The 27,169-nt window shown below is 45.4% G+C and overlaps 1 protein-coding gene across 3 annotated transcripts in view; it reads right to left on the bottom strand.

The window, feature by feature from the left end:
- Nucleotides 1–402: 402 nt before the first annotated feature.
- LOC144752222 (serine protease 23-like) overlaps nucleotides 403–27,169 on the bottom strand; it is a 96,359-nt gene continuing 69,592 nt past the window's right edge. The window contains exons 1-2 of one of the 3 annotated variants that reach the window (XM_078640200.1): nucleotides 7,787–7,940; nucleotides 403–3,811 (exon numbers count right to left, since the gene is read on the bottom strand). In XM_078640200.1, the coding sequence (XP_078496326.1) occupies nucleotides 2,680–3,801 (1,122 nt within the window). In that variant the 5' untranslated portion in view covers nucleotides 3,802–3,811; nucleotides 7,787–7,940 and the 3' untranslated portion in view covers nucleotides 403–2,679. Of the gene's footprint in view, nucleotides 3,812–7,786; nucleotides 7,941–11,618; nucleotides 11,755–27,169 lie in introns of those variants that run through there. The other 2 variants (XM_078640198.1, XM_078640201.1) reach the window with 2 other exon arrangements.

Consider the following 27,169-nt stretch of genomic DNA (forward strand, 5'->3'; position numbering starts at 1 on the left):
GAGTGCTCTGATACCCGATTCGGGTCAAGTTCGCGCTATATAAAACTCTCTAAAAAAAACAACAACAAAAATGTTATTAAGCTAGAAAAACTGCAAAGTATTCTTCTTTTTCTAACACATTAGGAATCACCACACAATTCAATGAATCGTTAATAAGTTAGGGACTGCTCCACCGTTTACTATGGTCTTAGTACACTTGTGATTCTTATACCGTTCACTCTATAGGATCCTCCTTTCGCAACACTCAGAAGACGGTGTTGGACAGGATCAAGTACATTTTTACCTAGTTGATCCATTCATGACATTTGTGGCAGCTGTAGAGAAGTAAACGTGTGTGGGCACACTGAGAGCACATTTATAGCAAAGACAGGCAAGGTAGGGGAATCAGGGCTTGTAAAAAAGTTGTTTTTTCATGAAAACCTTTATTTTCAACCTAGTACACAAAAAAAGTAAACTCTGTTTATTCGTGCACGCTGCCAGTGCAGAAAGACAATCATGGCCGGTAGGTGTAGCGTGCTATATGAATTCCCTCCTGGTACTGTGAATGCTGCGATCAGGGAAGATGCGCTGCACATGGAAACCGCTAATGGTCATCATTTCTTCATCGGCTTTCACTTTGTCTTCTATTCATCACTCACCATCTCTTCTATCCATCAACCATCATCTCATGCCCACAATTATCTTCCCACCAGTGGGCCCCTCTGCTTCCTCCTGCACTCCTATCCATCATCTGCATATCCCCTGGTCTTCATTATTGATAATATCAATCTTATGTTCTCATACTCTATTATTATTATTATTTAGATCTTATAAAGCGCATGGCTACCCAAAGGGTTTTCCAGCACCAAACAGCTGGATACTCTACCATATCAGTCCATCATCTCAATCTAAATAAAGTATCTTTGTAACTCATCAACTCTAGTTTCCAATATCTGCTCTTTCTAACTCTCCTCCAATGATCTATAAATCTCAATGATCTCCTCTAGCCATAACCCTTCTTTCTTGATCCTACTGTATTTATACATCTGGTCTATTCTTTCCACTGAACTCCTCTCTTGCTACTGCCATTTGTCTCCTCCATTTATGGATTCAGCTGTTTCTAATATTATCATAATGCATCTTGTTGAATCCTGATCTTACCCACCCAGCTCATCTGTTCATAACCAGTATCTAATCTTAGATTAATATCATACTTCTTGCTTGCTTAACTCTGCCATCTCTATCATTCTATTTATTCTGTCTCGTTGTTCTCAACTTATGACCGATGGTCAATTAATCCTCTCAACAATGTCTGTGATGGTTGTGCTCTTTCACCTTGGGCGCCGCTTACATTGCAGTCCTCCCCATCCTCCAATGATCCATTCAGCCATGTTTATTCCTAACATCTCTACCTAGTCTGTTCCTCATCTCAACCAGCTCTAGGATCAGCATCCACGATCTTGTCTATTCATCATTTTAATCGCCTCTGTCCTCCCCGTCACAAACTTCAGCTCATCACCTTCGACATCTTGACCATTAATGAGATTCTCCAAGAGTATTAATCAAGTCATCCACCTCTGATATCACTGTTGTCAATGGCATCTATTCAACAATTCAATTTCCTCTATCTTCACGTTCAACCATCGTATCGAGTCATCAATTTGATCACTTCTGTCTCCCCCTCGGCTTCTCTATAAGCTACTTAATATCCATCTCTCCTGCCCTTCAACTCAACCTTGAATATTCTCAGCTCTATCCACCTACTGTGCCTTCTATGCCTTTTCTGTATGGATTTATGTTCTAATCTACTCTTGGCATCTTCTGCACGTTACCTAAATAGGATTCTCAAACAGTATTGAGTTACTTTGATTCAAATGCCTGACATAAATTCTCATCCATCCATCAATTCATGACCAGAAGTGCAATTAGCAAGTGTGTGATAGATGGAAAAGATGGTATTTCAGTCAATGTCTCCAGAGAGGGCAGCTGTGTATCCTGAAAGGGTACAGCATCTCTGGGTAAGTACTCCACAGTCTGTGCAAGAGGGCTACTAGAAAGAGAAACACCCCTTTCAATCAATAGAAGCCAGTTCACAGTCACCTTTGATGAACCACGCATTCAATTGCTCGATTATTACCAGGTGCTTCTGAATTGTGCAAAAAAGCAAATGGACTAATCAGGAAAGTAGGGGACCTGCTCTGAGGCCAAAGGAAGCCTACACTTGGTCAGTGAGGAAACAAGAAGTCTATCTTAGTGGAACAAGGATAAGGTTTTTTGAAGAAGGTAGGACAACTTCCCACCCCTTCCTCAGCGACATAGAAAGACCTTTGGATAGAAGGGTGCCAGCAGGTTGTATGTTCATAAGGTCATCAGCTTCCAATTGCCACAATCCATAAGACGATGTTCGCATTTCAAAGAAAGGTCTTTCCTAAATGACCTCACAACAAAGAAGAAATTGCCCAGCTGTGAAGATTCCCTTTAACTTTGTGTGTTGCAGTCAAAAGCGCACACGCTATGTTCACATCATGACTTGTGTCCAACTGGCGGTTCAAAGCATGGTTTATCCTGACTGTAGCAGCATCCTTCCATCTTCTCCAAACATCTCTAAGTGCTTGTGTGTTTGTGGTCCATCCACTCAAACAGGACAAATTTACTCCACATCTGCATGATTTCTCAACCCAATGAAGACTAACTCGGCACTCACTCATTTTGACAATGTTTGTAGTCACCTTTAATCCAGTAACAGACCTGGGCATATTTCATAGCTGTGAAGCGCACTGCCACATTGTAATCTTGTTGCTCGCCATCCACCTCCAGCCACTGGTGGCCTGAGAAGATCCCGATGACTTTCCTCTCCCATTTCTTTGTCCCAGCGTCCCAGACTTTGCCATAAACCCCGGAGCCACTGGCACCCGGACGGGCATCACAATGCTGGTAGATGAGGTGAGCGGACTCATCTTCCACGCCACAGAAGCGGTAGACCAGCTCTCCAGCGCGGTCGCTGTCGAAGCCAGAGAAATGGATCCTCTTGCCAGCCATGTCTTCCACCGGAGGGGCGACTGTAAGCTTCATGAAAGGGTGCTCATGGGGCTTCCGCAACTCAAGCAAGGAGTAGTCGTAGTCCATGCTGAGGTCACTGGGCCCCCTTATCCATCCTTTGGGCACCTGCGTGCGCTTCACCCGCACCCACCGCATGACCAACTTGTCCGGCTGCGTCATGTTCTTCGAGCTTTTATGTGGTACCAAGAAGCCCACTTTGATCCTTCCTGCACCCTTGACGTACTCCTTGCCATCATGGACGCAGTGGGCTGCTGTAAGGACATGTCTTTCAGACACCAGAATCCCAGTGCAGCCTGTGGAGATCCTCACCGTTGTGGAGAATGGATAGTCCAGTAGGAAACGCTTGCTGCTGATGGAGAACCGCCCGTCCGTGCCGTAGATGTGCCGTTTGTGGCGTACATGCCTCCTGGTGCGCTTCCTGCTCCACCCGTCTGATGTGGTGTTGCCTGGATTGATGCCCTGCAGTCCCACAGTAGTGAGGGTGCGGGAGCCATTGGCGTAGACGGTCTCGTAGGAGAGGTATTCCTGGAAGTCCTGGGGAGACAGCCCGGCCTCGCGTCTCGCGCACTCCTCGTCGCAGTAGGTTGTGAGGTCCAGGATGGGCTTCGCTATGAAGCGAGGCCGGTCCAGAGGCAGAGTAGACTGGGGTATGAAGGCTGGAATGTGATCCTGGGGTGTTACCAAGACATCGGTGGAGAAACCGTGCAGGCCTTGTCTGCAGAGGATCAAGAGCAAGGTGGCGAGGATCTCAAGGAGGTTCATGGTGCTGGCCCTGCAATCGAAGAAACAAACATATGTAAGACAAACACCAAAAGCAATGCAATTACATAGCCTGATCACTTAAAAAGAATACTAATCGAAAAATGTGGTCAACCATATATCCACTTCTTCTGAACTGAGCTTGGCTACTGCAGCTTTTGTTACTGTCAAAGTCAAACTCTCCCAGATCTGATCGAGCATTTCCTAACCCTCTCAGACCGTCCATTGAAGGCCAGCCCATTGAGGATAGGCTGAGTAGAACAAGTAGTGTTACCAAGAAAATGGCAAACAATAGCAGCACTATGGAAAGGAAGGCAAAGCCAGAGTATAATTTGGGAAAACAATAAGTGCCAGGGCTCTCGCCAGGAGGCCAATGCTGCCTGCACCACCCCTTGCACCTGCCAGTGCTTCGGCTGCCGGTGACGGCACCAACACAACTACTACCTTCAAGTGTGACAATTCAGACTATTCCAGGCCCCAAAGCTATAACAATTATTTGGGGGCAGGTATTAGTCATTTTAAGGTATACTTAATTGACAAACAACTTTTGCTGTGCTCGTCTCTCAACTAAATAAACAGCGCCACCATGTGTTGGACCGTCATAGGCGCTGGTGTTTAAAAATTAAGTGCTGGTGCCCAGGACCTAAAACCACAGTCTCAAATTAAGCACTGACTGGCAAACACAGAAAGCACAATCAATTGATGAGCATTGCAAAAGAAATATCTGCCTTGACCTTTCACCATCTTCATGAGGGGTTTCAGGCAAGGATCCAGACTAAGTAGAAGTGGGGTGGGGATGGGGGGGGGGGGCTGTGCAAATGTAAACCTACTGCCAGCTGTAACCTGAACCAGGGGTCAGTGAAATCCACTCACCGAACCAATGTACGTCCTCCTTTTGGGTACCACCCTCCCTACTGCCTGGCTTGTCCTCTCCTTGTGACCTTGAGTTTCAGCTTGAGAGAGAAGGCCAGGACTTCCATAGGCGAGTTACTGCTCACTATTCACTGCCCTCTGGTGGTGAACTGTGGAGCTGCAGCAGAGTCCTGCAGGTCACAGCAAGCACCAGTGACCTCTCTTCAAATTTGAAGGAACAGCACATATTGGAAACTTGAATCATGACCACCAAGGAATGAAAGTATACATTTATCCTGCACAGCACAGAGCCCCAAGCAGGCTTTTCCTGGGTTATTTCACCACCACAATCAAGCTGCAAGCATACACAGTGCATGTCCTAGTTTTCACCAAAGAAGGCCCAATTCCTTGCAGTGTTTCCGAACATCAAACCAGAGGAGCTACAATATAGTGATACTCACAGCAGCATCACAAACACAGCGGGTAGGCTTTACAGTAAATAAAAGAATAACCCAGTGTTCACACCACAGAGTTAGAGGCCCTACATGCCTCCCAATGTTGGTGCTATGTACCTTTTGTCACATGTTGTGCCTGACATCAATATGGCGTCATGTCCATATCTCGAGACAGGAGTCATATCTTGTCATCCTTCTGCGACAGGAATCCCTGCCTCGACATATGGGCATGACGCCATGGGGCAATGTACAGCAGTACAGGGCAGGTTAATGCACCAGCCCAGAAGCGACCAATAGTCTACCCACAATAAACAGGGCTAGTCTGCCTCTAAGATGCAGGCGTAGCCAGCAGTGCACGTAACCAGAACTCAACAGACCTATGTGCACCTCTGCCTGTAAGATGCAAGGTGCATGTAACAAGAACTCAGCAAACCATTGCAGGCTCAGCCGTGTTGCACATGTAAGTACATCCCCTTCGTGTGCAGCAGTTCAGTGGGTCACATTTATAGTTAGGTGGACTTGTGTGGAACAGCTCTTTTTGTAGGTCCCGTTCTAGCGCACAGGACCAATGGATGGTTTAGTGGAATGTGACCCGCTGTGTAGCTACCCCCCGTTATGATCACCCTTTTTATAGCTTTGAGCAGACTCCCACAAGTATTCATCTGTATTCTGACCCTTTGGGTATACCATGATGTTCACGTCAAAGGTTCCACCTTAAGCGCTACTGTGTGGGAAAACACACCACTGGCCTCTCTGTGGAGCCACCTGCAGGGCACAGATTTGGCCTGAATGGCAAAAATATATATGCAAGTTTGATAAATAGATATGTTTTCATCTGTGGATGCAGGGCATTAAAGGCAGCATGCCCCCTAATACTCAAGTGATTGCTGCTCTGTGATGTAAAATGTGGCAAGTTCCGCTCGGAGTGGACTCTTAATCAGCAGCGGAGGGCCAGTTACTGCCCTGATAGTTCACCAGAACCCATAATAACCAAAAAACGAAAAGACTACCACCACTGAGGCCTTGAAAGTATTTCAGATTGGGGCTCGGTTGGTTATTGTTTCTGTGTCTCCTACAAGTGTGTTCAGCTTTGCAAGCACTGTACTCCTGTCTCTGGTTACCACCTACGTGTGCAGTTACCACATGCGCACAACACTCTTTACATAGTTTCGGCGTTCAGATACTTTGGGGCATATTTATGGGATTGGTGGTGCACAGCAGCACAGCAAGGCACCGTGCTGCGCTGAGCCACAGGGAAAGGTCAGGAAAGGTCATATTTAAGCAATACTGTGCATTCCTGTGCTTTCCCCTGCGTTGGAACCGCTTCAGCAGCCTAGCGCCAATGCTGGCACCTTGTACCGTGGTGCAAGGGTGCCTGTGTTGTCAGCAGGATTGTTCATGTGCAGGAAGAAGTGCCTTCCTGCACAAAAACAATAAATAGAGGCGTTTCCTCTTTCTAGGTCTGCTGCAGAATGCAGCACTTGTAAAAAGAGGAAGAAACGAGGAGAAATAAAGATATTTCTACTTTTTACACCTCACCTCGGGAGGTGTAAGATTTTGACGCATTCCTAGGTTTACATGTCCTAGTAAATCTGGGAATGCTTCAAAAACCATGGGAGCTGCATGGGAACGCCCAATGGAGCTGCATGGGAACGCCCAATGCAGCACCCATGGAGCGCAGCGTTTTGCACCGTGTTGCATGACTCCATATTTATGAAGCCGTTCAAAGCCACGCAAAGCCTTAATAAAAAGGACTTTGAGCTTTGCATCGAGCATGTACCCATTTGCATAGGGCAAGCCAGACGCAAGGCCCTCATAAATATGCCCCTTTATTTACAAAATACAATGTGGCTCTTCAAAAGCTTATGTGGTTCTTACCTATTTAAAGAAGAAAAAGAAACCAGAAAAGGTGCTCAAAGTTAATTGAGGTACATATAAAAAACGCAAATGTTCAAAGTAGCTTCACAAGTAAGTACTTATCCCAACACAGGTGAGGCAGATCACATAAACCACCCTTTTGATGGCATGTATTGTGTAAACATTGTCAGCCAGCCTGGGTGGGACAGGTGCAGGCTCTGAACACGCAGGGTACAATGGTGAATCCAGTGCCTGCTGCACAGACCCCAAAAAAGAGAAAAAACGAATATCAAGTCAGCTGCAAAGCATGTGCTCTGTACAACAGACTACAGCACAGTGGCGCACACCATAATATAACACACACTGAAAGTGCTGAGGGTCACAGGTGGGAAGGTTGAAAGAAACCACATCTGTGAGTGCAGTTCACCATCATTGTGGACAATATACTGAGGAACCACCTAAGGCACGTTAGAAGCTTCCCTGGGCCTGGCCTTGTGTCGGCTGCAAGTGGAGAACACAAGACATGGAACAATAATACATGGAGCTATTGCTGTTTTTTTTGTACAAGGCACACAGTTGGTTTCAATTTGTTTTAAGACTTCTGTAAAGTTTGTTCAAATCTAATTCAGAATTCTAGGGCAATGCACAGCTTTTCTACTTCCAAAACTAAACACATTATTCTGAATATCTGCATTCTTTAGAGATAATTGTACGTTTGTTTATTCCTTTCTTTTAAAGAAAAGTAAATATAAAGGGAGCTGCCCGTGACAAATTAAAGAGTAGTAATTGGTCAGATTAAGCGTTTCCTTTAAGATGCTGCTGACCTTCAATTGTCCTTGAGCACACATGGGAGGCTGCGAGAAGGAACGCGCTGGCCTGCGCCGGTGCCACTGCACCTGCTGCACCTCCAGGCCCCGAGCCCTCGAGTGAAGGCTTCTCATTGGGTTTCCTCTGTGGAGGCCACAACAATAGCACTGCATGACCCCGAGGTCAGGGGCAGCGATTAAAAGACGGACACCAGGAGCTGGAGTACGGGGACTCCGAGCGGACAAAAGTGAGCGGTATCGGCTACAGGAACGGGAGGGCGCGTGAGGGCACGCAGCACGCTTCGCGCCGCTCCCTCCGCGCCGTCAGGCTGACGCAGCCCGCAGTGCAGTTGGCCAGACCCGGAAGTGGGTGGAGCCAAGGCTGGGGAAGACGTTTGGGAAATGTTCATCTTTAAATAACTAGATTCTACATGGTAACATTGTGGATATACAGTGCTTTAAATGGAAAAAAAATAAGTGCAGGTACTCACCAAATTAAGGTATGGACTAGGGGTGGGGTTTGGGGGTGGGGCTACGGGCAGTGCTGTGGGACGCGGCCAAGGGCACACATTTAATTTAACTGAGATTTAATTGGTGTGCAGATGTGTATAATGTTACTAAAGCATTTCCGGTATCTCTTGAGTATTCCTTTCCCCTTATAAGTACAACAAGGCACATTTAATATTAAAGTGGGCTTCTCATAGTGTAACCCCTAAATGACATATGACTTGCAGAATATATTTTCCTTAACATTTTTGGGAAACATTTATCTATGGTTAACCCTTGTGAATCATTGCCAACCAACAGACATCATTCAGCCCCCCTAGATGGCATAGCTTTGCTCAAAGCTCCTTACTTGTTCTAGAGTGTGATTCTCTCTTTCTGGAGGAGGGCAAGCTGCTGAAAATCGTGCTAGGATGCCCGGCTCTAGCTCAGTTTCAGGTCCTCTTGCACCATCAAGCCGAAAATGAACTTAACGTTGATGTTGCATCTGCCTGTCAACCAAACTCTAATCTCATGTGCAAACAATAAAGACAAAATAGTGAACTTTATTGTAATACAGCAGAGAAAAAAAGATTCAGCCTCTAGTTGCACAAAGTGAAAGCAGAAATTCTGGGAACAATCCCGGCTTCCCCACTGACCAAACTGTGTGATCCCAGACAAATATATAATCTCACTAAGACTCAATTTTCTTCGTTAACACATGATAGTATATTCAAATGCACAAGTTCCAGATGTGCGCTGTACAATAAAATCTTGTGTTAGATTTAATATACTATAATCAGACCCTCCAGCTTATCGCGATTTCGCGATTCACGAAAAAATTGCGAAATTAGCTGAGAATCGCGATGCCGCGATATTTACCATTTCGGCCGTGAAAAAAGGGTCCCAGCTGCAATTTAAAAAAAATGGTGGCTTCTCATTGGATGTACGCAAACACGTCACTACGTGTTTCCGTACAGAATTGAGATATGGGCAGAGTGAATCATCAATGGAGAAAGGAGGGGAAGTGTAGCCCTGCACAGACTGAAAACAACACGGCGCGCGCTGTGAGCTTGTCTTCGGAGAAAAAGCATTTCCTGAATTACAGTCTCGTTGTAGAAACCCGGCTCGGCTGTAAATTCGCTGCCTACCTGTGTGGTGAAAAACATCCGATTAGTTGCTGAGGGCCACAGGTCCCCTGTGAGAGCAACTCGATCACAACTATGTCTCCAGCGTTAGATTACAATGGTTCTCCTGGGAAAAGCGACGGATATTGGAATGGCACAATTGTGTGAGCGGGTGCATATTTTCTTCAACTTTTGCAAAGGTTAACATATCTTTTTATTCAACAGTTACAAAATGTAAATTCATGTCAGTTATTTTTTTACCATTGTAAACTATATCAGCAATTTGCTGTGCCTTCATTAGCGAACCCTGAATTGGTGAATTCAAATGCTGTTCAGTATACGTTGTCCAGCATATTATAACTGTGTGCAATCGATGCCAGCGGAAACCCTTCCATACTTTAATTTTGACTCGATGACTGCGAGAATAAAAATGAAAGGTAGCATCTATTGCTGTTTTTAATTTTAATTATCGTTTCTTTTGCCCTCTGCAACTGATCTCTGGCTGTGCGTGTGGCAATCCTGCTAATCAATTAGCAGGCAGGTCAAACATTTTAGGCATGTCACTTTGGCTTTCACTTAAGTGACCTTTGAAATCCCAGGCCCCCTATCATCCTCTGCTCCTTTTCTGTAGGTAGAGGGGCCAGTGACGAGAGGTGCTGGAGAGGCGAGGGGAGCTGTGAAGGGAGGTGCTGGAGAGGCGAGGGGAGCTTTGAAGGGAGGTGCAGGAGAGGAGAGGGGAGCTGTGAAGGGAGGTGCTGGAGAGGAGAGGGGAGCTGTGAATGGAGGTGCTGGAGAGGAGAGGAGAGGCGAGCTAGAGAGGAGGGGGAGCTGTGAAGGGAGGTGCTGGAGAGGAGAGCTGGTGAGGGGAGCTGTGAAGACAGGACCTGGTGTGAGAGGGGGACCAGTAGATAAGGAGGCGAGTGAGAAGGAGAGATGCAATAAAAGGGACTGTGAAAGAGAGAGATGCTGCTTCTACAGGAGGGGTGAGGTAGTGAGTGGGGACAGGTGGGGAGCTGAGGTGGAGCGAAGGTGATGGCAGAGGAGGAAGTGGATGTAGTGCCCAGGGTGACGGAGGAGATGGGGCAGGTAGAAGGTCTGGCAGGTAGATTAGCCTAGTAAAGGGAAAGATCACCAGGGGAGGCTTGCTACTGCTGGGCGTGAGAGGCACAGCCTGTGCTTCAGATACAGTCACTCCGGGCCTTTTTAGTCGCTGACTGCAGTATTTAGGTGCCGAACTGATAGTAATAAGATGACACCTTTGGCCGGAGAGTGTTTAAAATGTAAAAATGACAAAACTACTGTCACAAAATGTCACACATTACGCCCCATATTTTGCTTTTGATGTTCTTGCCATTTTTAATCCACTTACAAATTCGACAGAGTGGGGTAACACAGCCCCCTCGCAGTGGGTGGGGGGGCAAGCTCCGGGAGCTAAAGCAAATGGAGAATTGCATTTCCATGGGTTAACAGCCTTCACCTGTGGGCTGCTTCCTCTGTTCCATATTCCAGGTTGCCTATTCAAAGTGGAATACTCTGCTAAAACAGTTTCCATTGATTTAAGGCTGAAAATGAATGATTATGAGTAAAATAAAGTGCCGCAAAAATGCCGCTAAATGTTCATATTTGTGCCGCTAAATTTCCCTATTTGTGCCGCTAAATTTGCGAATCCATGCCGCTATATCCTGGGGGGGTCTGTATAATGCTATAATGTTGCTTCATTCATGAAAAGAAAATAGGCCATAAATAATGTACACATCAAAAACACCTTGCTTGCTAGTTCACTAATGGCAGTGTTGTAACTATGAGAGCATAAACTCCTCTCAATGCTATGGTTTAAGCTTATGCACCAATGTGAAATGCTTCCATGAGATAAAAAAATACACTTTTATTTCAGTGGGAATGTTGTCAAGGATCCACTTATGCACAGGCTTTGAAGGCCAAGCCAGAATTTGTGCTTTGGCTCTGACTGGGCTCTCCTTGCTTCTAAAACACTAAATACAGTTGTGCTGAAACTGCAGAGAAATCAGATTTGCACTGGAGAGAAAGTGGCCTAGCACTTGCAAAATGCAGACCCTTTCACGTGCGCCTTATGGGCAGAGTGCGGTAATTCAAGGCTTGCAGCTATATATCTGGAGCTGGACCCCGCAGACAACAGCACTCATGCAAGACACACCCTCAGTGACATAGAAGCACTGGTGCACACAGCAGGACATTCAGTAGGTGTTTTAGAAAATGCTCACATTCGCTGACATCCACGTTATTAACCTTTATTCCCACTCTGCTTCTGTGTCACTATCTCCACCTTCGTCCTCATACTGGCTCCAAACAAGTGCTGCCCTCCTCTGCTATGCCAGCAGGAAGTCTTCTTTCATGCCCTGTCATGAGACATGGCTGTTAGAAAGGCCTGCAGTGCTCACACACCTACTGTGCTATTGATTCCAAGGAGCCTGGGTGGACCCTGTGTCAATAATGCGTGACTCCGGCCCCTCCCAAACTCCCTGCCAGCCCTGAATAAATGCGAACGGGCCGCTGCTCAATTAGCGCCTTGAAAGGATAGATTAGCACTCGATTATCAGAGTGCTTAAACAAAACGGCCGACTCGCCTTCTCTGTTGCGCTTCTTTCTGTAAATGACAAATGTCAGAGTTTGAATTGCTGCCCCATGAGTACCGGTGCTCTCTTTAGACAAGGAGAAGTTCTGGTACTCAAACGTAGAAAATGTAGAAGTGCCGGTACTAAGTACCGGTGAGTGCTGGCCCATTTAAAGCACTGTGGATATATGTATCCATGTCAGCATTACATATGAATGCACTCATGACAAAATTGCTTGTATATGCACATACCAATATTGCGTATGTACGCACATATAACAACATTGTGTGTGTTGGCACACTTGCCAACATTATGTGTGTACATAACGTAAACATGCCAACATCGCATTTGAGGGAGCTTTTGCGCATTCATAAAAAATGTGCATTACTAACAATATGCAAAATATTAATTTACACCTGATTTCTCAAATATATCTTAATATTGAAACAAATTTGCTATAATCTGTTAAAGTGTGTTTTCTTTGCTTATGCTAAGTAGTAGTGCTTTATTTATATAAACAATAAGTGCCAGGGCCCTGGTCAGGAGGCAACCACAGCTTGCATCACCGACTGCACCTGCGAGCGCTGCCAATGACAGTACCTCCACAACCACTAACCATCACAATGCTGCAGGTGCGACAATTCAGGCTGGCTGAGAACCCCAAAGCTAAACGAATGGCTTACGTGGCTGGTATTAGTTGTTTTTAATGTATTTTTTGGGGGGAACTTGTTCTTAGGAATCACTGCTTCCAGCCTATCCAGAACAAGGACATGTACATTTTCAGCATCAATAGCCAATACACATCCAATGCTTTTAACATGACATCCCATTGTTGTGCTTAATCTCACTACCCGTGAGCCGAGTTACTCTTGTTATTAACAGCAGTACAATTGTTTGTTAATGATAGGACCAGCATCCTACAATTGTTTTTAATGTGTATTGAATTAATAAACAACTGTTGTTTTGCTGATCTTTTAATTGTACAAACAGCACCACCATGTGGCAGCTGACATCAATCAATCAATCAGTACATTTATAGAGCGCGCTACTCACCCGTGAGGGTCTCAAGGCGCTGGAAGGGGGGTGCTGCAACTGCTCGAATAGCCAGGTCTTGAGGTGTTTCCTGAAGGTGAGATGGTCCTGGGTCAGTCGTAGGTGTGCGGGGAGGTAGTTCCATGTCTTGGCGGCCAGGTAGGAGAACGATCTTCCTCCGCTGGTGATTCTGCGAATCCGTGGGACGGTGGCGAGGGCGAGTTTGGCGGAGCGGAGCTGGCGGGTCGGAGTGTAGAAGGTGAGGCGGTTGTTGAGGTATTCGGGGCCCATGTCATGGAGCGCTTTGTGTGCATCGGAGCATGAACGTGATCCTTTTGCTGACGGGGAGCCAGTGCAGGTTTCTAAGGTGGGCAGATATGTGGCTGTGGCGAGGGATGTCGAGGATGAGTCGTGCGGCGGCGTTCTGTATGCGCTGAAGACATAAGTGCAGGTATTGACAATGAAGTGCCAGTGCCAAGCACCAGAAACCACCGGCTCAAATTAAGCACTGCTAAGTAGGCTGGTCAACTTGTTCAAAAAGGATGGCTCATCATGTTCTTGCTTATGTTTCTAATTATGCTTGTGGTCAACCAAGACGTGTTTTGTTTATTTCCGAATGATACTGCTCTCAAAGAAGTCTCTTTAGCGTGGGCTCAGTAGTGTAACATTTTTCCAAGGATCTTCTGCTTGCATTCATTCACAATGGTGTTGTATATGTGATGAGTTATTCTGACACCTCTGCATGTCACTAGCTCAGAGGCGCTGAATCAATATTCATATTACAGATAGTGCTTAAGGGTTAGGGTTCTATGATAATTTTAAAATCTGTATTCTGATTTGTTAAAATTGATTTCTCTGTTCACACCACAGTGAATGTCCAGTTTTCATATTCTTCTCGGAGGAAATGTACAATGTAAACCCTCGAATTTGTGGGAGAGCCAGAAACTTTTGGGTTGTACTAAGGATGCTGTCCGATTTCTTGTCGATTTTGCTGCACTTATAGGACTTGACATTTATCGGATTGTGTCTCTGTTCTGTATCATTTTGTATTGATGGCCTTTCTGGCAATTGATTTCTGTGTACCCCAGTAGTAAAAACAACCTTTAGAACTCACTTACTGAGTCAGTCTTTCCTTGACTGGATTTTTTTTATTATGTTGACTTGCACCTTGTCTCCGGGATACATTGCCTCATGACATTAAGGTTAACACAGTCCCGGATCTACCCAACCAATGGGCAGGCTTTAGAGATTCAGCATTCCCACATATAAACACATGCCAACATTAAGTATGTGTGCACACACACCAACATGACCTTGTATTCACACATGCCAGCGTTAGATATCCATGCACCCATGCCAACATTGCATATGTCTCTGCATTCCAGCATTATACATGTATGTACATATGCCATTGCGTGCATATGTACATGTCAACAGTGTGTATCTATTCACATGCCGCAATGTCAGCGCCATGATGTCACGCTCTGTGGTGCCACTTGCATATTGACTAACTAGGTTAGTCCCCCCACTTCTTTTTTTAGGACGTGTGCCCTAGTGCAGAGTCACCAGACTGCCTGAGATACAGAGGGGCAGGTGGGCTGGGTAGTGATATAACTTGCCACCACACCATGTGATCCTCACTGACGTCACAGGGTTGACCTCTTGTCCAATCTGAATACCTGAACAGACTCCTATTGGCTGCTAAGAGGGTGGAGTTACCGGAAGTATATGGGCCTCTCAGACCCGTGTTTATTTTCTGTTCTACCCCTTCCTCCTGCCCCCTAAACACCATGGGCAGTGCCAGGGGTGCAGCGGCCTAGCACAGTGCCCCTGGCTGACCCTCATTGATGTGCATGTGGCCACAGCTCTACAAGTTAAGGTGGGTTAGGCTGGGACAGGGACAGCACTTCAACCTTCGTCTGTGTGCACCTGTCAGAGGCTCCAGTTTACACACAGATGGTTTTGAGCCAGACCTTCTAAGAGTCAGTTCACAAAAAGTGGCCACAAATGGTGCAGACTTGTTGCTAACTGACCTATCACCATTCACAGGGTCCCAGAATGGCCTGTCCAATTAATATCTGAGTCCCATGTGATTGGCTACAAATACAGGGATAATTACCTGAAAGTGACAGAAAGCCATCATCCCTGTGTTTTCTTTGGCAAATTGACCACCTTTTTTTAAAAGCAACCCATGATTTTTAAAGGAACCGCTGCTTCTGTTCTAAACTACAAGTTTTCTGTTTCAGGACACACAAAACCCAAAGGAGCAGGGGCCCACTTTAGAATCAGTTGTCGCCTAAATGAAGGTGTCAATAACTGAAGGATGGTTTGAACCTGGACATGGGGCACAAACCGTTGATGCATTGCATACCAAGTGCAGTTTGGAAGGACCCCCCCTTCTGTACCCTTAAAAACCATGATTCGGTGGCTCACGAAAGCCATTTCACGAGTTAGAAAAACGTTTCTGGCTCGCATATTGAGTTTTGGCTCAGTTACTTTTGTGATAAACAGATGCCTTTCACCTTGTCGCTGGGGGACGAACTCCCCTCCTTCACCCCCTCTCTCCCCGGCCCGCCCTTTCTGCTGCTCTCCTCTCCCTCCCCAGAAACTGTCAGGCAGCCAAGCAGCCCAAGGTCCCTGATGAAAGGAGGAGTCTGCGAGAGCTGAAGCGGAAGGGATATAAGAGGGGGGTACAAGGGCCCCCTCCACAGAGAGGTCTGGGGTCCTTGCACTCCCGAGTCCCGCACCTGGGGAGGAGGGGGGGGGGGCACCTCACCGTTTTCATTAAAAGTGTATTTCAGGACAGATTCCTTGATTTCAAACGGGGTCGACAAGACTTGCCAAAGGCAATACAGAGAAAGCATGAAATGAAGCAGAAATGTTAATTTTGGACTCGGGCTGTCCAGGCACGCTCCGGGCAGCCTTCACCCAGGGAGTGCCCCCAGTCAGCGCCTGGCACAGTGGGTCCAGGGTCGACGTCTCTTATTCCACGAACTCATTAGACGCACATGTGCCAACACCGAGTCCCCAATAATGAGGAGTGAACACAGAACACAGCAGATTTATTTTTAATGAGGGCGCACGCAGTGCTTAATTTGTATTCAAAAATAAATAAGTGCCAGGGCTCTGGTCGGGAGGCCACTGCAGCTGGCACCACACATTGCCCCTGCCAGTGCCGCCAATAATAGTAACAACACAACTACAAACCATCACACGGCTACAAGTGTGACAATTCTGACTATTTCAGGACTCCAAGGCTATAAGAATGGCCTGCGAGGCAGGTAACAGTCATTTTAATTAATATTGAACCCCTTCGGTGCTGATGACGGCTCCCGGCCGTCATGAGTTACGGTGGGCGTGTGCTGATGACGGCTGGGAGCCGTCATGACCACGCCCGCAATCGGAATGTCCCGCACAGGCGCGGAATTCCGGCCGCGGCCAGGGGGTTAATTAATAATGAACTGTTGTTGTGGTCATGTCTAAATTATCCAGACAGCGCCACCTTGTGGCAGACAGTCAAGATCCAGTGTTGACAATTAAGTGCTAAGGCCGAGCACTGGAAATCACAGGCTCAAATTAAGCACTTAGCGCAAGGTCCCTCGTGGGAGCCTGATGCACTGGTTAATTCATTCATCCGGCTAAAATATGTCTGTCCATTCGTCCCATAAACACCCTCTTTGTGGTCGATACCCAGTGGCGTAGCCTGGGGTCAGGCCCTAGAGCAAGCAAAGAAGCTAGGCACCTCAGCTGGGATTGAAATACTGCTACAAATGAGGCGCAGCGCGCCCTTCACAGCCCGGGACTTCGGTGTCACTGCACCTGCTACACTAATTGAATTTACAAGTCTCCAAGTTCTTCATTCTACTCACCTCTCCTCCCAACTCCAGCCTGCTCGACTCTCATCTCCTTCACCCATCGTCTCTATCCTCTTCCTCGGTCTTTCACTCATCTTCCTCTTTTCCTCCTTCTCTCCTTATTTCTGGTTCCTTTCTCTTCCTTTTTCCCCACCCACTTTGCTCAATCTAATCTCCTTTCTCTTTTTTGCTTCACCCTATTTCTTTCTCCAATTCTGTCCCTTTTTTGGCCTCCTCCCTGTTCTTCCACCCTCTCCTTTTCTTTCATTGTTTCCTCTCACTTCTTTATTGTTCCTTTAGTCTCTACTCCCTCTGTGCCCCTCCCCTTGAAAGGTAACATGACCAAGCCCCTGCCATGTACTGTGTCTTAAAAAAAAAACCAGAACGGGCAGTCTCTGATCCTGGTGCAGGGCAGAGTGCGGCCCCTCCCACCTACGGACCCCGGTGCACTGCACCAGCTGCACCAATGGTAGCTGCACCCCTGTCAACACGGCTTTTGTATAAAAAGGAGTATTTTAATATTTTAACAGTCTCCCGAATCAACTAACAGAATTTATCGACGAGTGTTGCACCCATCACAGCTCAGCCCCATCATGCTGGCCCCACGTTTTTGGTGACAGCCCCCTACAGAGGTGGTACAGAGCGTTCTTTTAGCAGTTTTTATATAGCTGGGATTTGGCCTCAAGGCATTAGACTGTTTATAAGAGAGCAGGAGGCACGTTCTGGTTAGCAGACATCATAAAACAACCTATTAGCACCAGGAAAAGAAGGAACACACAGTTCATGCCCTCAAGGACATTACAGGACAAGAAGTAGTTAGCTAACCATGGTAAGAAATCTGCAGTAAGTCACCAAGAGAGCAGAGACAACAAACATATGTAACAGGAAAGACAAATCAAGTCAACATCAGAGATTCCTACGATTCCTGCTTTAACCAAAGTGTTTCACAAAAAAAGGATTTTGAGTTCCTTTTTGAATGAGAACAGACAAGAGGTTGTAGTAAGGGCTGGTAGGAGGAAGCTCCAAAGCTTGTTGCGTTTGGGAAGGCAGAGGACATCTGGTCCCCAGAATGGTGGAACACTGAGCTGGGCGATGCCCCCGCACCCAGGAGGTGTGCGAAGAACTTGGGCATCAAGATAGATAATAAACTATCCATGGAGGAACAGGTCAAGACAGTCTCAGGGGCCTGTTTCGGCACCATGAGAATGCCCAGGAGGGTCTTTCCGTGGATCCCTCTGTCAGCAAGGAAGACCCTTATCCAGTCACTCCTGGTGAGTCGGCTGGACTATGGAAACTCGCTGCTGGTAGGAGTGATCTTTTATCTCGACTCCAGGTAGTGCAGAATACCGCGGCCCGCCTTGCCCTCAACACACCGGCAAGAACTCCATCAGCCCCACTGCTGTATCAGCTACACTGGCTTCCGGTGAGGAAGAGAGCTATCTTTAAAATGCTCTGCGTAGTCTTCAGATCACTTCAAGGAAAGGGCCCGGCCTACCTTAGGAATAAAATCAGATGGTATCAGCCAGCCCGACAGCTGAGATCTAGCAACTCCAATTTTCTGTGTACCCAGAAAATACGGTAGGCACGCATTGGAGGTAGAGCCTTCTCCTACCTGGCAGCCAACCATTGGAATAAGCTTCCACAAAATCTCAGGTCCTGCAAGGAACTAATCAATTAAAAAAAACTTGAAGACATGGCTCTTTTAAATTCACATCCTCCTGATCTTTCTCCTTGTATAACGCCGAGAGATCCTTTCGGGGATGATTCGTATGCGCTCAATAAATCCACAAATAAATAAATAAATAAATAAATAGGGAATGTCGGTCTCATGCAGCGCTCTTGCCTCAAAGTCAGAGGTTCGAGCAGGAGGGACCATGCGTTTCTTAATCCTCATTGGGCTACAGAGATTTTCAGTTTTCCAACCAGGTAGGAGGGAGTGGAGTTGTGCAGGACATTATGAGTATTGCATACTAGCTTAAAATGGGCTTTTGCATCGATGGAAAGCTATTGCGGGGTAGGAAGAATAGGCGAGATGTTGCTGGATTGCTTGCGGCCTGTCTCAAAGAGGGCAGCAGTGTGGAGCCTTGCTCTCAGAGGAGATAGATGCCCTGTAGGACGACCAGAGAGGAGCGGGTACCATAATCTAGTCTTGAAGAACCAGTCTCAGGACCACAGGTTTCCAGTCCAGCTCTGGAAAGACCTGCCTGAGGCCCCAGAGCAGATTTGACCTGTGGCATGCTCTCTATTGACATAGATGAGATTTGGCTTTGGAAGTCTAGACGGTTGACTAGATGGTTGTCAAAGATAAAGCGGAACGATCTGGCATTCTCCACAAGGCTGGATTGCTGTTCAGTGGTGAGTAGGGGTCCAGCCACTCTTGGATAGGGAGGTTGTTTTTTATTAAGACATTCCGTTTTGGTTGGATTGAATTTTAAGGGGAAGTTGGTCATCAATTTTTGAAGCTTGTTGAGGTTAGAGGAGAAAAGACTGATGTCGTCAAGGAATATATTTTTAGGTTAGATCGGGTATCATCCGTAAACGGATGACAAGGTATACCCAATTTTCTAGATTAAGCCCCATGGAACCACTTGTTTGAGGTTGTCTCCCTATTTTCACTTCATCTGAACAGTTAGACAAATAATGTAAAACCACTTTAGGACTGCCCCTTCGATGCCCATCCATTCCGTCAGGATGCTTATCGGACGGTGGTGTTTGACTATACTGAAGGCAGCTGAATGGTCCAGGAGCAGAGAGGAATTCCCTGAGTCGAAGAGGCAGCGAGAGAAATCCACAATTTGAAGAAGGACCGTTTATGTGCTACAAAAGTGCCGGAAGCCAGACTAGAAAATATCTAAGCGGTTATAGGACTGGATGTGTGAAGCTTCGCAGCTTTCTAATACCTTCCCTATGAAGGGAAGTGATGATATTGGGGAGAAAGTTGTTCAGATCATGGTGTTGGGCTTTTTCAAGATTAAGAAAACCTTCTTAATTTTAAGACTGTTGAGGTGAACACCTTGCTTCAGTGAGGAGTTCACTAGGGAAGTCCAGTGAGGTATCAGCATCTTGGCCATGTCCTTGCTCTGTGAGCCTGGCAACGCTTAACAGAGCTGACTGGAGGGTTTGACTCTAGTTATAGTTTCAAGTAAATCTACTCAGAGATGTGTCAAAATGTGACCAGGTCCACTGGTCTTTGCAGGCCAGCGTGCAAACATCTGGGATAGTGGATTTTGGCAGACGTGATTGCTCAATAGGCATAACTTTCTCTGAAAAGGAGAATGCAAATGAAAAACTAGAGTAATAAAACAATTAAATTGTCAGAGGGTTGGTCCTACAGCCATATGGGCCGACCCCCTGTGGGCCCTAATTGGGGGGGTGGGGGGGGCTGATCGCAGCTCCCGTGGGAGACCACATATTTCCTAAAAAATAAAAAAGAGGTAGGGCGTCATTTTGGCCCATTTGAGCTACAAACATTGTTTTTATATGTATATCTGCAGAGATTGTAGATGTGGCATTTTTTCAATAAATGTGTGATTTCCCCTGGGGGTGCCATTGCGCTTCTAGGGTAAAAACACCCATATATAAAAAAAAAGCCACATAATCAGTCATCCCTACATAATCTGCAGTTTTATATTAAAAAATGCTTGTACTGCAAATGGGTCAAAAGTTAGTACAAAAGTGGTAGCGTGTCCGCAGGCAGTAGTAGGAAATGAACAAAGGTTGACGGGTCATCATTCAGTGGCTTATTTATGTATTGGTTTACTATCCTGGTGCTTTTGAGGGGAAAGCTTTGTTCAGGCAGTATTAGGTTTTCAAATCACGAAAGAGCTATACTGTCAAAAACAGAGCAGCATTGTGTTGCATAATTTGACTTTTTTGCTGCATAATTTAGTAAACCCTCACATAATTTGATGTTCTTCCACCACATAATTCCAGTGACCCTGGTGATAGCACTGTGAGCTTTCACAAGGAGTTTGCCTGCACACAAAGTTGCAGGTGCTACTGTATGAATGTGCGCTTTTGACAAAAAAGGTAGAGGTTTGGTTTCAAAAATTACTTTTATACTGACAACTGTCTTTTTTTAGTGTCTTTGAAGAACCTGCAGATTCAGGAGCCCATATACGTAATTTTGTGTTTATTTACACACACACATGCACGTACACACACACCCTCCCTTGATTTAGAACAATACTTCTGTCTTCTACGTAAGACAGTGTTTTAGAAGGCAAGGGGGGAGGGAGCACCGCGAACATATCCCAGCTGAATTACCTCTGTTGCATCTTGGTAAATGAAGTTCACTGTAGTTGCTCGTTCAGTTCAAAATTCATAAGTTCAAGGCCAGTGCCATTATTCTTCTCTCGCGTATCCCTAGACACGTGTTTCAGGCTTCTGCCATCATCAGTAGGGAAAATATCGTTGGGTCGCCGGATATGCTGCCACAATCTTCTCAGGACCATCACCACTCCAAGGCATGCAGGCACTCCCTGAGCTCGTCAGCTCGTGGCTCACGGGAGCCAGTGTTTTAGAAGGAAGGTTTTAGCCAGTCCGCAAAGATGGTGTCTCATTGGATGACTCTTGCCCAGGCCCTAACTCCGGTTATGGAGGACAGCCCCGAGGCAGGATCAGAGACTGAGGCAGCATCTGAGGGACAGGAAAATGGAACAGAATCTGGAAGCGATTTTCTAGTTGGCAGAGTCCCACTCGACGACTCATCTTGCAGTGATTCTGAGGGACATGACGATGGCAGTCACGCTGTTCCTTTGCAAGCACAGTCTGTGCAGAGGAGCGACCATCGCAGGTCAGACCAACCCAGAGAGCACGTGCAACGGCAAGAAGAGACGGAGCGCTCTCTTGGAAGCCTCCCAATTTAGTTCATCCCCAAATTCCGCCTTTCACTGGCAATGCTGGATGTAAAGTCGATATGGCCAATGTTTTGCCAATTGACTACGTCCATCTCTTTTTGGGTGTTGACTTCCTTGAACAAATTGTGCAGCAAACAAATGTGTGTGCTGAACAATTTCTGAGGGAACGTAGAGGCACTCTAGAGAATCCTTCTAGGGCACACCAGTGGACTCCTACTTCACTTGAAGAGCTGAAGATATTTTTGGGTCTTACTGTCGAAATGGATTTAGTGCACAAACCAAGCTTGCAGACCTACTGGTCTATACGCACAGTTTGGGTTAACCCCATCTTTACACCGTACATGAGCAGAGATCGTTTTTCTATTGCAACGTATGCTGCATTTCAATGACAATGTTGTTCCTTTCCTTTCCTTGACAGGTTGTTCAAAATTTGACCATCCGTGGAACATTGGTCTGCCAGGTTTCCAGACGTTTACTCTCCTGTAAAAGAATATTGAGATGAATGACTCCTTGATCCTGTACAAAGGGCGGCTGCTATTAGGGCAGTACTTTGCAAGCAAAAGAGCTCACTATGGCATCAAGTTGTACATGCTGTGTGAAAACTCTACTGGCGATGTGTACAGCTTGAGAGTGTATACTGAGAAAGACTCCATCTAAGCCCTATAGGTTGTCCTCCCACACATGAAAGATTGTATGGGAGCTTGTCCAGCCACGCCTTCACAAACGTTATAAACTTTATGTGGACAAATTTTATACAGGAGTAGAGCTATTCAGTGAGCTCCACAAAGCTGGAAATGCGACATGAGGTAAGGTACGTTGTTGTCGCAAAGGATTCCCCGCAGGAACTTGTTCGTAAAAATCTCTAAAAATCCCAGAACACTATGTTGCGTTCCAATGAACTGCTCGCAGTCAAGTTACCCTCCAACATAAGGTCCACCGAAAACCACCTTATCTTCGCAAAACTACTCAAGATTTGGCTGTTCACCACATAAGCACCATACGCAAACAGAAATTTACAGCATATCCCTCTGTATACAAGCATTTTTTTCACTGTCTTTGTGTATTACTTTGTATAAACATGTAAAATAATTATGTTGTTGAGAGAAAAAGTAATAATAAATAAATAAAAATCATCTTTGGTCTACTTCTACATACTTCAATTGTGCATCTATGTACCTTCCATGTACTTGGATCTGTGTGTCTGTTACTTTTCTCCTGAAAAAGCATATCCAATGCACTACCCTATTTCTCATCCTGTGCCTCTATCAATATCTTTAAACTACATATACTTACCTCCTTTATGTATCTATATACTTTAAATGTATTTATGTATCTATATATTTATCACTTTCTTCTAATTTAGCATTTGCAATGCACTACCCTATTTCTCAGCCTATACTTCGCTCAATACATCTTCTAGCCCAACCTTCTGACTCATCTCAAACTTCTTCTACTACTCCTTCCAATGCACTACCCCATCTCTCATCTTATAGATCTATCAATATATCCTCTACATCCACTCTCTCATTTATCCCAAACCCCATACCACTACTATGATCACCAAAATAACCCTTTCTAGCTCTCCTGCTCTACCCCTCTTTGCATCATCTGACACCTCTTTTACTATACCGATCCCCTAAAACAAACCTTTCTAAACTCTTTCCTCTGAGTCCTCCCCTCCAAAACTCATTTTTACTCATCCTAAAGCCTCCTCCTATTGCTAAGACCTAAAAAAAAAAAAAAGAAATCTTTCACTCTTTTATCCCTCCACTATCCTTTTCAATCGAAATTAACAGACTAACATGTTCACTTCTCAAATTCCATATTAAACTATACTAATATACTACCCAAATAACTGAATAACATATCCACTACTCAAATTACTTCATATTTTTTTACTATACAAATTTTCAACAGTAATCCTTTATGGGTTCCGGAGTGGCGTGCTACTCGCCAGAAAAGCGATTCAACACCCATCAGAGGTAACAAATGCTATATGAATGCAAATCTTTCTTCCCCTTTTATCCCTCCGCTATCCTTCTCACTCCAAGTAACTGACTAATATCCACCACTGAAATTACTTCATATTTCACCATATTAATTCACCACTAATCCTTTGTAGGCTTCCTGAATAGCGTGCGTCAACAAGCGCTATATAAATACAAACCTTTGTCCTCCTCTATCCTTCTGCTATCATTCTAAATCCAAATAACTGACTAACCTATCCACCGCTTCGAAGCCTCATCAGGGGTAGTAAGCGCTATATAAATGCAATTACAATACAATACAATACTACAATTCAGGGTGGGAGCACTACCTTATCACGGTCGGAGTCAGGTGGGCAAAGATCATAAGCCCACCTGTATACTTGATTACAACAAGAACGAGGGCAGAGTGGAAAAGAATGACCAGGTTCTATAACCATACGATGCAAGTTGTCATCATCATAAACTTTATTTCGGTCCTCAGACCATACAAGTAGAAATGTGTACAATTCATACAAAGATTTTAGGTACATACAAAACTACATTGGTTGTCAGTTGAGAATGTTGCTCCCTTACTTATTCTACAAATTTGATAAGAGAATAAAATAGCATAAAAGCTCCAAGGATCTAACTCAGCAAGAGCCTATCCCTAAATAGGTGTAAACTGCACGGTCGGCCATTCTGGCTTAGTGGTAAAAATAGCGATATGATCGGGACCAATTAAAAATCACAGTTACCCAGAGGTTAAATAAACAATTAAAACATCATAAAAGTACTTAGAAGGCTACACATTAACTAGTGTGATGATGTTACATTTTCAACACAGACCTTCGAATTGCCCACATATTGTCAAGAAACTTAGCAACTGTGCAGACTACCAGCAGACTAGAAACAGATTGTAGAATGCTCAGTGCTTCGTAATGGCAACAAATGCCAAAACGTTTGCAAAATGGAGTAGGTCCTTGCTAGGCACCCGTGCTGGATCCTCGACATCCCACAATCCCTCTAGCCCTATTTTGTTGAGCAAAGATTTCACTTGGCTAATGCAGCCAATTTTCTTATAGTGATCTAGTGCCCTCACTTCAGAGAGGGCGGCAGCATAAGGAAGCAGCTTGGGGTGGAATTTTGATGCAGCCAGAACAAAAGATGGCGTAACTTGGCCCTCTTGGTGATGGTGGCTCTTCCCATATCCAGCCTTAGTGGGAGGAGAGGGTCACTATGCGGAAGTGAAACCAGGGTCCTTGGGAATTTGTTCTCAGTGCTCAGGAGGCCGTCCATCTTTTCGAATCCCCACAGTTCCGCACTATACAGTGCTGAGCCTACTGCCTTGCAGTCATAAATGTGGAGTGGGGCTACTACTGATTTGTTGTTCCAGGACATATCCTCAAAGAGAGTGATCCCCAGATAGTCGAAGGTGCTCACTCTCTCCAACGGAGTTGTAAAACTCCCCCTTGGTATAAGCTGTTTGCCTACCAGATCTAGATAATAATCCACATTTGTAAAGTGCGAACAATCACCCGTAAGGGTCTCTAGGCCCTGGGGGCCGTCAGGAAGATTAAGCAAGCTGTTGTCCAGAGTCACATGGTGCTGGGCTAATCTGCCGCCAGAGCCGGGGATCGAACCGTGATCCCCAGATACCAGCGTCAGTCGCCCTGGCTGCGGCGCCACACCTCTCCCTTTCCCTCTGCCTAGATGGCAACATACAATGTATATGTTGTTTATCGTCGGACCACAATGGGAAGACTCATGTCTTTCCTTGACTTTCAGTTGACGGTCATTGAAAGTCTTACTGCTACAGAAGCTGCAGCCTCACCTTCATATGCTCTGGAGGTGGTTGCAAGGCAGCAGGATCGACACCTTGCCGATCACATTACTGAAACAGCTAAAAAGACTCAACAAAAAAGACTCAGCAATGTTGTCACTATAGGGTCTGCTCTAAGCAAGGAAAGAGGCAGGAGAGTTGTGTTTACTGCCCCAGTGCCCATCTCAGCCAGCCCTGTATTTTCCTACTTGCTTTATGTTGTACCATGCAAAAGTGACGTTTTAGGAAGTTGGCTGAGTTGGAACTGCTGTTAGGTAAAGCTTTCAATGGCTGTGCATGGATACCTACCTTCCATGGGCCACTACTTTACGAGGCAAGCAGCCGTAGAGTTTTTGTTCCTCTACTTGAGGAAATCATTTGCTTGCTTATGGCCTGCTCTGCATCTTTATAGCATGTCAGAACGTGGTAGGTGTTCTATTCGCCGATTGACAAGTGCATTATAGTCCCCACGCTGCACATAATGGTGGACAGAACATAAGCCACGTTGTCACGGCGGACCCTGTGTGGCAAAAATGTAAAGTCTTGACTAGTTTTTTAAGTGCTTTTTCGGGAACTTATGTATACAAAACAAGTATCACCCTGATTGCCCACGAGACACAGAGTAAGTGTAATAAGCCAAACAACTGCCCAGTGACACTGATTCACCTACACTTCTGTTTGCTTTCAAAGTGTGCAAACTCAATTAGTAACTTGTATCATAAACAGTGTTATTGAAAAAGGATAAAAGACACAATATCTTGCATGAAGATGATTTTCACATTTTTAGTATTAGAACATATACATTTCAGAATGTATAGAAATGAGTGCAGGCGAAGCAGTGCTCAGACAGGGAACCAATATGTATGCAACATTACAGAACAAGACACTGAACAGATTCCAATGTTGTATATGATTTTATATCAAACAAACATAAGCAGAGATCCTGTCTGTTCATACATGGTATCTCCTGGCGACCCACAACATGTTTCAATTTGACTTATAGTTTGTCTTCGGGTCTCATCAGGACAAAAGTTGTCTGACTAAAGTTCCCTAGAAGCTGTGGTATCTTGGGAATTTCAATAAGGCATCCTGCAAGCAATACGTGCAAAAATACTTCAAGTCGGACTCTATAATGTATATCGGCCACTCGGCTAGTCGGACAGTTCCAGTAGGGTAAGAAAATTATTTAGGAGAGGTACACCTTTGTATTGTATGGAAAAAGTGGCCACACCTACATTATAGGAGTACTCCTAGACAAAGCCAATAATGTAAAATGGGCTTCCCCGTAGAGGTAATGGATTACTCGGGAAAAGCACACCTTTACATTGTGTCACGCCACCAACAAGATTGCAGATCACAAGGGAGGTACCATTCTTATCGAGAGACTTGGGGGCATGCTAAGTGGAAGGAAGTCTGTTGCTCCATGCAGATTCCAGAACTTTCCGTCACAGAAATGTGAGGAAAATGTGTTTTGTTAGTCAAAGTTTCAGATTTGCAAGGGATTCTGGGTAATAAAAAAAACCTGGGGAGAGCCATGTAAGTCACTCCACTCTAGATTCCCCCAGGTGTTTAGTTTTTAACAATGTGTAAGTTTGGTGTTTTCCCTAAGGTCCGGCTGAGCTAGGGCCCAAAATCCGAGCTACCCACTTTGCAAAAAATAAAGGGTCAG

This window comes from Lissotriton helveticus, chromosome 4_2 (genome assembly GCF_964261635.1).
Source record: "Lissotriton helveticus chromosome 4_2, aLisHel1.1, whole genome shotgun sequence".
Taxonomy (NCBI): domain Eukaryota; kingdom Metazoa; phylum Chordata; class Amphibia; order Caudata; family Salamandridae; genus Lissotriton; species Lissotriton helveticus.